This window comes from Trichosurus vulpecula, chromosome 3, assembly GCF_011100635.1.
Source record: "Trichosurus vulpecula isolate mTriVul1 chromosome 3, mTriVul1.pri, whole genome shotgun sequence".
Lineage (NCBI taxonomy): Eukaryota > Metazoa > Chordata > Mammalia > Diprotodontia > Phalangeridae > Trichosurus > Trichosurus vulpecula.
Window position 1 is genome coordinate 118380806 of NC_050575.1, and position 12526 is coordinate 118393331.

Consider the following 12526-nt stretch of genomic DNA (forward strand, 5'->3'; position numbering starts at 1 on the left):
CTGTTCCCAACTGCCTCTTCTTTGCTTCTCTCTTGTTCCTTGTCCCTGTTTCTTTCCTCCTCTGTCTTTCTTCTCTTTCTCTCCTTAAGCCTTTTCAAAAGCAGTAATAAGATCTTTTGCAGACACCTGGCAGAACAAAGATACTGGAACATTCCTCCACTGGAAAAGTCTTGATAATCACTTTCTCCAAGAGAAAAGAGCTGAAACTTCAGAATACCAAAACAGTTGGTTAATTTGAATGTATTTAGCCTCATCCTCCACCAATAGTGAATATAGGATGTAGAAGGGTGAGAGAAAGAACTCTTTATGTCTTTCTGATAGGTGTGCCCCAATTATATCACCATGGGGGTTTTAAGGTAGGTTAAGGTAGGTTTCATGAGTTAGCAGTTGAAACTTAGAAGTACTGAGTGGAATGAGATCAATAGAAAGAAACTTTTTTGGGTTTAAGATCAAGGGATTCAGAGTTGGAAGGGACCTTAAACATCATTTAATCCAACCTCATCATTTTACAGATGAGAAAACTGAACCCTAGAGAGGTTTACCAGCTTACCTAGGCAAGGAATTCAAACTCAAGTTGTAACCCTAAATTCTGTGTTCTTTCTACTTCATAACTGCTAATGGAGACAGCATCCACAGTCAAGCAAAGTTGTGCAGTCAGCACAATTTTTCTTCTGTGCTCCCAGATGCCAGAAGCTCTGCACCTAATTTGTCTTCATAGATTCATAGACATCCAAGAGCTAGGTGGCACAGTGGATAGGGCACTGGGCTTAGAAACAGGAAGACTCATCTTCTTGAGTTCAAATCTGGCCTCAGACACTCAGCTCTGTGACCTTAGGCAAGTCACTTAATCCTATTTGCCTCAGTTTCCTCATCTGTAAAATGAGGTGGAGAAGGAAATGGCAAACCACTTTAGTATCTTTACCAAGAAAACCCCAAATGGGATCACGAAGAGAGAATATTTCCAATGTCTCTTCTAGCTTTTGTTGCTGTTCAGTCATTTTAAGTCATGTCTGACTCTTCATGACCCCATTACAGAGGAGGAAACTAAAGTCCAGAGAGGACATTTGTCCAAGGTCACACAGGAAGTGGCAGGTCTCCTGATTCATAGCGCAATGTTCTTTCTACTCTACTCAGCCAAACTGATACTCCTCAAAGTGCTATCATATATTCCAGACTTACCTTCCCAAATTGAGATCCTTCTAAGAATGACTGTATGTGTGTATGTGTGGGTGGGGGGAGTAGGGAGAAGGAGAGAGCTGGAGGCAGCAGTGTGATTAGAAACACAGTCAAGGAGCTTAAGGTAGCCAAAGAGGAGGAGGAGGAAAAAAATCTAAGAAATGTCTCAGCCCTGAACAGGAATGAGACAAATAAGTTCCTGGATGGCTACAGTGATACCATAGTTTTTATAAACATAACCTAATTGTATTACTTCAAAGTCCTGAAGTTTATTGCCCTGTTTAATGATGTGTCTCGTTATTTATAGTGTAGCTCAATGAGTCTTCTATTGATTTAATACACTTCTTTAAAGACTGTCATTGTCACAGCTATAAAACGAAGCTATTCCCAGACAGCTCAATTATGTGTCACACTTCTATAAACCTCTCCAAGTCACCCACAGCTTTCAGGGATGTGGGATTGGGGGTGGGGGAGAGGGAAGGAAGGGAGCTCCACTGACCTTGGGTATGGGGACAATCTGATATCAGGTAGTATCTGTTTCCAAGAGCCAATTCTGAGTCTGAATTGTGGGTGACTTAGTGTATATAGGGGGAGAGGAGAAAAGTCTGGGGTTTTGAGGTACAATGTTAGGCTGAGTCAGACTAGGCTAACTCTAGGGGGGGGATGTTATTTATGATCCTTCCCTGGCTCCCATATGCCACAGAGGACCTCTCCTTAGAGCTGATAAGGACAACTCATATATCTCTAGTGTTTCAAGACTTAGAAAACATTTTTCTCATAATAACCCTATAAAATAGAAATGTTAAGTATTATACCCATGCTCCAGATGAAGTCACAGAAAGACAAAGTGATTTGCTCAGAGTCATATGATGTCAGTTAAGATTTTAATCCAGGTCTCTCTTGATTCTGAATCTGGCATTCTTTCCACTATGCTAATAAATAACAGCTTTTCCCATTAAACTGTGATCTCCTTGAGGGCAGGATCCGAGCACTTAGCACAGTGCCTGACAGAGTTGGTTTATTGACTGACTGATTGAATTAATATTAAATTTATTACTATAAAATAACTTTTCTAAGGTGCCATCCCATAATTTATCTCATTTGTCTCAATTCTCTCATCACTCCAGTCCAACCTACACCCTGCACAAAAACTAATTTTCCTGAAGCACATATCTGACCCTGTGAGTCTTCTACTTAAACAACTCTGGTGGCTTCCCAATGTCTCTTATATAAAATATTAAATTCCTCTGTTTACCTTTTAAAGCCCTATACAACCTAGTCCCAACCTATCTTTCAAGACTTTTTTGCTCTGAAATCCTGCCAAACAATCCTTCCCTCTGTTCCTCACATACGATATTGAATCTTTTGTTTCCATTGCTTTTACTCTGGCCATCCCCATCCCTGGAAGACCCTCCCTCCTTACCTTCACCTCATATGGGACCCTTCTCTTCTTTTAAGGTGTAGTTCAAGCACCATAGCTGGCAAGAAGACTTCCCTGATCCCCCTTAAATGCTAGTGTCCTCCCTCCCAAACTACCTTGTATTTCACTACTTTGTGTTTGTTTGCATTTATTAACTTTATATATATTTTTTGCTATGCACATACATACATACATATACATATATATATAATATGTGTGTGTGTGTGTGTGTGTATTTTTTCACCTTCCACACTGAAATGCAAACTCATGGGAAATGGAAATTGTTTCATTCCTTTTAATTATATCCCTCCCACCATGGCAGGCACCTAATAAATACTGACTGATTGATCTTGTTCTGGGAAGCAGGCAGGGTATATGTTAAACTCTCTCTTTTCCAGATGATGTCTTGGAGGTTAAGTAACTTGCCCAGGTCACACAGCGAGCTAACAGTAGAGCCAGGCCTAGAAGCCATGTCTCCTGACTCCCAGTCTAGGTGAATAATCAATTTTACCAGCACATCAGGAAAGGAGATCATCACTGAATCATACATTTAGTCTGGAAGTACTCTCCTTCAACCTCTTCATTTTGCAGATGGATATAAACAGGGGTTGGATGACTTGGTCACATAGAGAATAGGTAACAGATCCAAAATCTGAACTCTTTCCTCTGACTACAAATCCAAAATATTTTCCACTGTACCAGGATGCTTCCTAGAATCATGTGACATTCCCTTAGGGCAAGGGGGTTGAAAAAAATATAAGGAGACTAAAGGTAAAATTTCAGGTTTGTTGTCCCTTTCTTTTAAGATGATGAAATCATCACAGTTCTTTTTTGGGAGAACCTAGAGGGCTGTGTGTGTGTGTGTGTGTGTGTTTGCAGAGAGAATAGAATTAGGAGGGGAAAGGTATCAATGTGTGTGTGTGTGTGTGTGTGTGTGTGTGTGTGTGTGTGTGTGTGTGTGTGTGTTTGGAGAGAGAATAGAATTAGGAGGGGAAAGGTATCAATGAAACCCATTCTGCCCCCACATTCAGTTAAAACCATGAGCAGAGTTCAGATGAGACAGGAGAACAGCAGATATACATTAGAGAAGATCAAAGTTGCAGAAGTGCTAGGACTGAGACAGAACTCATAGCATGTTGGAATTGTTAAAGATTTCTAGACTAAGCCCTTTCTTTTAGAGATGAGGAAACAGGGCCAGAGAGATTAAGCAAGCTTCCCAATGTTAGACAGTTAATCAGTAGTTGGACAAGGACTAGAAAAGAGTTGGAAAGCATAGTACTTATTCACAAACATATCAAAATAAAAGGGTTGTTACTAGAAGGCATCTAAATGATCACCTACTCCTACTTTTACAGAAACAGAAAACTGAGCTCCAGAGACAGGAAGTGACTTAGTTGAGGCCACACAGATGGAAAAGCAATGACCCTACTATTCTTTCTGCTGAGCCAGGTGGGCTCCAAAATCTTCTCCTTTCTCTAATCCTTTCTGGGGTCACATTTTCCCAAGCTGAGTTAAGTAACTGGGTTGATAGGCTGTGAGAAAGCACAAAGGGCAAACCAAGCAGGAAACGGCATTCCCTTTCCCTGGATCCTGCCACATGTTCAGAGCTCACCTTACCTTTCTGATACTGGAGCCATAGCTGCTGTTGGACTTTCTTGCTGGGGAAGTGGATGATGCAGGTAAGCTCAGAGCCATACAAGGCTTCTGCAATGTAGTGTGAGCCATAATGCTGGATGAAGGACAGTAGCTCCTCCCGGCTGCTCTCTTTGTCGAGAATCTTCAGGATGTTAGTGAATCCTGGACAAGGAGGTGAGCACACAAGAGGCAACCAGGTCAGAGCCACCAGACCAGTGAGATGTCAGTTGAGTCATTTAACAGTTGTGAACAAATTAGGTTCCAGTAGATATTTAAACTATCCCTATGAAAGACAGTGAAGGAAAGAAGCCATCAGCTTCATTCATTCATTATTTTACTGAAGGGGCATTAATTTAAGCACCTATTATATGCAGAGTACTATGCCAGGCACTGGAAGAGATAACGTTTGAAAATGGAAGTCTCTATCCTCAAAGAACTAGTAGGGAAATACCAATGTACAAACACAGGTAATTAGTAATATAAAGTAATAAGAATCAATATGATTTAGTGGAAAGAATGATGGATTGGAGCCAGAGGACCTGGGTTCAAATCTTTACTCTGCTACTTACTACCTGTGTGTCCTTGGGGTAGTTATTTAATTTCACTTGGTCTCAATAAATTAATTCCAAGGTCTCTTCTAGCTCTAAATTCTGTGAGGCTTAAAGTGCATTAGAGTTTCAAAACAAAAATGCTAAATGATGTTCAAAGATGAAGGTCTTTACTGACCAGTGAGAAGGCTGCTGTGAACACTGTCCTCATCCTCTTAGTCAACTAAGTGCAAAATCTCAGCCCTATTTGACTACTCCTCCTGCATCCCCAACATCCAATAATTTATCACAGCCTACTGATCCTTCCTTGGAAATGTTTTCAGCATCCATGCTCGCCTCTCCATATCTACTGCTATCACCCTATAGCAACAGGAACAAGAATACAAACCCTTTTTTGGATCCAGTATAGTATAGTGATAGTGAACTCCTGGTGAGGAGATTCCTTTACCAATTCAGATTAGAAACTCTTCTGTGACTTATAATTTGGAGACTGACTTAGGGCACAGGGAAGTGACTTAACTAAGATCTTATAGCCAGTACATGTCAGAGTTAAAGTGTTACTGACTCCAAGGATCACTCTTTACTATGCTATAATGCCTTTTGAATGATATTTATGTGAAAATTTAACATTTTCAAAGGGCTATGTAATTTCTTCTCCTCCTGCTGTATATATCTCCTCTTATTTGAACTATCCTTGTAGGGTAGATAATACAGGTATTATTATCCCCATTTTACAGATGGGAAACTAACTGATTTCTCTAATGGTCACATAGCTATTGTCCCACCTTAGATTTGAACTCAGATCTTCCTGACTCCAGATACAACCACTCTATGACCATGCCATGCTACCTCTCATTATCTAGACACAGTAGCAACTCTAGAATGGATCTCTCCCTCTTCAAATACATCCTATGATCCACTACCAGAGAAAACTGCCCCAAATGTCACTTTCATCACATCATCTCTTTGGTCCCAAACTTTCAATGTCTCCCCACTGCTGACAGAATAAAATCCTTATGTGTTATAGTAGTTTTCAAGATTCTCGGCAATAAGGTTCTAACCTTTCTTCCTAGTGATCAAAAAACAAAGGTGCTCTGTTCCAGTTATAGGAGGCTACAGATGATTTCATTGGTATAGGAAGCTACTGCATGAAGAATTTTCCTCTACCAATTCACGGCCACATATGTAGGCCTCTGCAACTTAAAGTCTCAGACTCCAGTGAAAGGTGAATCATTCATTGTATGTGTTGTGCTTTCCAGCCTCCCTTCCCCTTGCTCAAGACCTGACTGGAATTCTTCCTCTCTTATATCCTGTCCTTATCAATCAAGGTCCATCTCAAGTCCCAGCTCTTTAAGGAAGCCTTTCCAAATTATTGTGATTTAAAAACCAACACAGATGTGGAATTCAATTAGAATGACCAAGTTTGACCCTAGAAAAGAAATAAGAAGATACACTTCTTTCCTTTACTCATTGAAGCTACTGGTGTGAGGTTGGGGTGGGGTAGGAAGGGAGGGCACTCTGAATGTGGCATATTGCATAGACTTTCAAACATAGGTTGGTTTTCCTAAATTTTTTTAAATTGTTATTACAAAGGAAGTTTTGCTGGCTAGTGATGCCATTGATGGATAAAAGGAAGGGGGGAAGAAGCATACAGGGAAATGAATATGATATAAAATAAAAAATTAAACCAACAACAATACACCTTTAAAAATAAGAGATGCCTTTTCTACCCACAGAAATCTCCCCCACTGAACTTATAAAACTCAGTGTCTGTATCATCTGCTTACTACTTAATCATATATTGCCTTGTGATTTCTCTGGTAATGTTGTCTTATATCATAACTCTTCAGCACAGGATTTAATGTCCCTCCCCTGCACAAGAATCATATTTCTTCTAGGATAGAAAACAAACTCTTCAGTTTGGCATTTGAAGCACTTCCCAATCTGGCCCCAAACTCTCTTTCCAAGCTGATTATATATTACTTCCCCTCAGACTTTACCAAGCTAACCTATTCCCTATTCCTATACCAAGCTGCTGATTCCCATACAGGACATTTCATTTCCTGTTCCTGTGATTTGGCAAAGGCTGTGCCCATGTCCATTATGCTCTCCCTTTTTAGATCTGTCTCCAGTGTCTTTTGGGTGTTACCTCCCACAAAAGGTTTTCCCTCATCCTTACTTATTCTGAATGTATTTTCTATGTACTTGTTTGTGTACAATTTTTTCCTTGCCAATACACTAGAAGTTCCCTGAAAGCAGGGACATTTTTGTTTATGTCTTTTTATCTTCAGCACTTAACACAGTACCTATCGCATAGCATGGTGCACAATAAATGCCTGTTGAATTAAATTGAATTGAATGTACCCCTATCTTGTCTCCCCAATTAAACTGTAAACTCCTCGACATCAGGGATCATATCTCATACTCTTTTGTATGCTCCATAACATCCAACACGGCGCCATGTACAAAGTCTATACAAAGTGCAAATTGAATGAATAATTAAAAAAATTATTCCTGGGTCAGAAGTAATATTGAGTCAACATGGATTTATTAAGCATCTGTTATGTGCTAGGCAGTGTGCCAAGTGCTACAGATACAAAGAAAGAAAAAAACACAGTCCTTGCCCTCAAGAACATCTCATTTCAATGAAGAAGATGGCACGCAAATAACACTGTGTCTGCAAGATATATGCCATGTGAATGTAAGCTAATTTCAGAGGGAAGGCATTAGTAGTAGAAGGCTAGAGAAAGGCCTCTTGAAGAAGGTGAGATTTGAGGTGAATCTTGAAGGAAGCCAGCCAAGCTTTGAGGTGGAACTGAGGAAGAAAACCATTCCAGGCAAGGTAGCCAGCTGGTGCAAAGCACCACATCAGTAGATAGAGTTTCTTGAGTTAAGAACAGCAATTTGGCTAGTATAGCTGGATTGCAGATTGTGAGGAGAGGAGTTAAATGTGAGAAGATTAGAGAAGTAAGAAAGAACTAGGTTGTGAAGGCTTTGAAATGCCAAACTGAAAAGTTTATATTTAATCCTTGAAGTGATAGGGACTCACTTGAGTTTGTTGAGCAGGGAAATGACATGGACAGATCTACACCGCAGGAAGGTCAGTTTGACAGATGAGTGGAGGATTGATCAGAGTGGGGAAAGACAAGAAGAAGGGAAAGCAATTTTAAGGCTATTACAATAGACTAGCAGAGAGGTGATGAGGTACTGGCAGTTTCTACCAAACTAGAAAGATGTTTAGTTTTGGCCTAGGGGTGGAATCAGCTTAGATAAGTTCAGAGAGTTTTAGCCTCTATGTAATGAATTTTTTCACTCACAACATTTTACAAAGACCATCCACTAAGGTGTTGATGGGTTTTGGTCATTGTCTGTGAGAGCAATAAAAATAGCCTTGAAATAAATAGAAAAGGCCACACTCAAGTTTTTCATTAAATACCAAGCTCCCTTCATGCATTTTGCATAGGATTCAATTTACAAATATTTGATTTACACAGCACTTTTTCAGGGACCAAACTATTAATTAATTAAAGCAAGTTGTGCCTGTGTGGCTCTAACAGAAATGGAGCAATATAATTTCCAAGCTTAGATTGAGGTAGAGTTGGGACACAGGGAGAAGGAAAACACCCATCATAGGCAAAGGATACTTAATTAATACACAGCCCTCTCTGTCAACTGACATCACATCAATTAATTCACATCATTAAGTAATTAATATGGCTATGTTAAAAAGATTATTGATTGTGTTAAGAATTAAGACCAATAATGCTGATTCATAATACATCACTTTCAGCTGGTGAGGCAGAATATTTTACAACCATCAATGGATGAAGCTATCCATTCTAAGAACACAGTAGCATATACAACTGATCTTATTTTGCTAATGGACAGAGGCAGGTAAGAATATGGAGATTTTTTCGACTAGAAAGTAAATTGTAGATAGGACAATGAAGTATCCTAACACCTAATTTTCTTTTATACCTATTAGCTATATGGCATATGTCTTGCTATGTCAGGAGTTCTTAACTTAGGATCTGTAGACTACTTATCTGTGAACTTGGTTGAGAAAAATGCATCTTTATTTTCACTAACATCAAATTGAAATTTGTTGTTTCCTTTAATTATTTAAAATAGCCTTTTTCTGAGGAGTTCATAGGCTATAGCAGTCTAACAAAGGGTTCTGTGAAATGAAAATGGTTAAGAACCTCTGCCCTATGTCAAACACATTTCAATGGAAAGGAATGTTGCAAAAGCGGTTGCTATATAGAAAATGGGCAAGGCAAGAAATTAGCCCAGCATTCTCAGGGGACCAACTTTGATAATTTAGAAGGCTTTAGATAACACTAATCTCTGTTCTCTATGACCTGGAGCCCTTGTTGTCTGAACCATGAAATCTCAAACATGATTTGAACTTATCATGTAAAGTTACATCTTTTGTATATGCATGCCTTATCTCTCCAACTGCAGTGCAATCAGTCAGAGACTATGAATTTAAATCTCTTTTGCCTCCTCATAAGCTCAGGGAATTGATGGACCTATTGGCCTGAACTAACTTTCTTGGTTTGTATACATACCCCAAGACTGTTCATCACAAGAAGGCACATGTGCCCACCATTGTACAGAGTGGGGAGATGCTCCCATGTAATGCTGTGCTTGACTATTCAACCATAGAGTGAACACAAGGAAACCTGTGAGTAAACATCAGACTCTTCTGCCTGGTGTTTAGGGCCTACCACAATCAGGTGATACCCTACTTGTACAGTCTTATCTTCCTCCCTTTCATGTACTCAATGTCCCCAACCAACTGGACTATTTTGTCTTCCAATCATACATCACTCTCATCTCCCACCCCCACTTACAGATATATATATATATATATGTATATTCATATTCGTATATATTTCATATGTGTATGAAATTATATCTATCTAACTGGAATTATATCCCATCCCCTTTATCTTTTGAATTCATACTAATCCTTTGAAACCAAATTTGAATGCCACCTTCTCAAATGGCCTCCTCACATATTATATAATATTTAATTTGCCTTTCTATAAAGAACTTATATAATATTGCATATTATAGTTGTCAATATTGGTGTTATCCTCCAATTAGACTGTAAGCTCCTTGAGGGTAGCTACCATGACTTATATATAAATTTTATCCCATTCAGTGTCCAAAACAAACAGTATGTACTGAATAAATGCTTTTTATGTTACATTGGTATGTTTGGTATGGCATGATATAGCATAACATGCTATGGTTTGGTATTGATACTAATATAGCAGTTCAATGAGTCTCTACCTTTTATAGAAAGGTGAAAGTGTGTGTGTGTATGTGTGTTTCTTCCAAGGACTGCTTTATTTGACTATGAAACAAAGAAAGACATGATATTCATTCAGTTAAGGACCAATCTGGACTATAGGAGAATGGCTCTTCTTTATTGCTCTCTACTTCCCAGGTTGGAGGCCCTCACCTGCAGACAGAGTGATGGTGCTGAGTTTCACACGGTAGAGGTTACTACGGACTCGCCACTGCTGGACCATGGGGTAGCCCATTGCCTCATCATATCGGATGTCCCCTGTGGGAGGAAAGCAAAAGACCACAGAATTAGAAAAATGTATCAGTCACACCTGCATAGGTTTTAGTCACAAGGGAAGTAAGATCCTAGAGCTGGAAGAGACTTTAGGACATAAAATGTTTAATTTTGGAAGGAACTTAGAACAGAGATTGTCAGAAATGAAAGGGGCCTTAAAACATAGAATTTAAAATCTAGAAGAAGCCTTAGACTACAGAATGGTGGAGCTGAAAAGAATCCTAGAGTACAGGTTATTAGAATACAGACTGGCAGAGCTGGAAGGGACTTTGGAAGTCACTAAATCTGACCTCATTGTACAGATAAGGAAGCTGAGGCATGGAGAAGTGAAGTGACTTATCTAGAATTGTATAGCCAACTAGAGAAGAGTCCAGCTCTGTGTGACCTTTGTCAAGTCTTTTAATTTCTACAGAACCAAATTTCCTCATGTATCAAATAGGAATAGTGAGACAGCCACCTGACTACCTCATTTGGGATGCAAGGGTAAGGGCATTGAGGAACAAATGAAATCGAGAATGCTAAAGCGTTTTGTAAATGCAAAAGTGTTGTAAAATGGAATAAATTATCATTATTCCTATACAAAAGTCTTCCTCCAATAACTAAACATGGTACAGAGAAGACACTGCCTATGTTATATAGACTCTGGCAGGTTTACGAAGCTGTGGAGCCTTCATGTTGGCTTTAGAGACACATGATACTTATGTCTGTTGTCTAAGGAACAGCCAAAGAGTGGTACCTCTCTCATCTCCAGAAGTATGGTCACCATAACAATTCAAGAAGATTATCTACTAAGTTTTAGAGGGATTGTAATCTGCATTAGTGGAGGGAGTTCACATTCTGATGAAATTATGGATCTTTTGATTCATAATAATCATAATCAAAATAACAATAACAATAATAATAAAATAATAAAAAGGGATTATCACTATTATTTCTAGACACATGGCAAGAACAAGGCATATTATCTGTTCCCTCCTGGTTTCCTGATGACCTGGCATTTTAAATATATTTGATACTGAAATTAAAATGAGTATATCATTAAATCAATATATTTCTTCTTGGACATTATTGTGGTTAACAAAACAAGACAAATGGTCCATTATGCTCAACTCCTTTTTAACCTTATCAGCCTTTCAGTACCGAAAAATACCAATTGCTTTATGTCGTAAAGCAAAAAATACATTTTCCCTATTAGAACCCATTAGAAATAATTAGGGAGAGGCAGCATGCTGTAATATGTAGAGTAATGGACTTTGAGTCAAGGAGACCTAGGTTCAAATTCTGGTTCTGAAACTCACTACCTGTGTGACCCTGGGCATGTCATTTAACTTTTTTTTTCATCTCAGGCAGCTCTCTTAAGACTTCACATTATAGACAGGTTGTGATTTATATTGATGGACAGAGGCCTCCTATTTATTGTTCTCCATATATTGACATAGAAGTCCATCCTAATAAGATTTCATTTCTATTAATACATTCTCTCTCACACCTCTCACATACACTTCCACTTTTATTTGTCCTTCTTGGCTACTTTGGTGTCTGCAGAGTAGATAGTCCTGGGAATAAGTAAGAGGTCAGAAAGATATTCCAGAAGCTCAGCAAGCAGCAGGGTACCATCTTTAGGAATCAGAAACACTCCAAGTAGAATGTAAACATGCTACTGAAACTTAGAAGGCAGATAGATGATTCAAGGGCATGTGAACCTACTGCAGGAAGGGACAGAGAAATGACAGATGTGAGTGGGAATCTACTTTCTTCAAACCCTCTTGGGCATTAGCAAGGATGCTAATCTTGGAGGTAAAGTGCTATGCAAAGAAGGGGCAATGCAAGCAGAGTAGGGCTTAGAAAACTCACTTCACATGACCCCGTCTGCAAAAGAGGTGCTGCCTCTTCATGGAGTCTGGCAGTGAATTTAGGCAAGGGATAATGGTGAGGATGGTGGATAGCTTCTAAGAGGTGTCATGATGGGCAGCAGTAGAGGGAACACGCAGTAGAGCTCCTAGCTTCCATGTTGCACAGGGCCTAGCTACAGCAGCTTAGAGACAAAGGGCAACGTAGAAAGAATGATCTCTAAGTGAGAGGCAGCAATATAATGGGGGGGACATGGAGAAACTTGGCACAAAGAGAGAAGAAGAGAGAAAAGATAGAATTGTT

The 12526-nt window shown here is 39.2% G+C and overlaps 1 protein-coding gene across 1 annotated transcript in view; it reads right to left on the reverse strand.

Annotated features, from left to right (window-relative positions):
* The window catches only part of ASTN2 (astrotactin 2), a 1142502-nt gene that overhangs the window by 387258 nt on the left and 742718 nt on the right, over positions 1 to 12526 (reverse strand). Inside the window, exons 15-16 of the mRNA XM_036751653.1 lie at positions 10253 to 10357; positions 4214 to 4393 (exon numbers count right to left, since the gene is read on the reverse strand). Coding sequence (XP_036607548.1) covers positions 4214 to 4393; positions 10253 to 10357 — 285 coding nt within the window. The remainder of the gene's footprint in view (positions 1 to 4213; positions 4394 to 10252; positions 10358 to 12526) is intronic.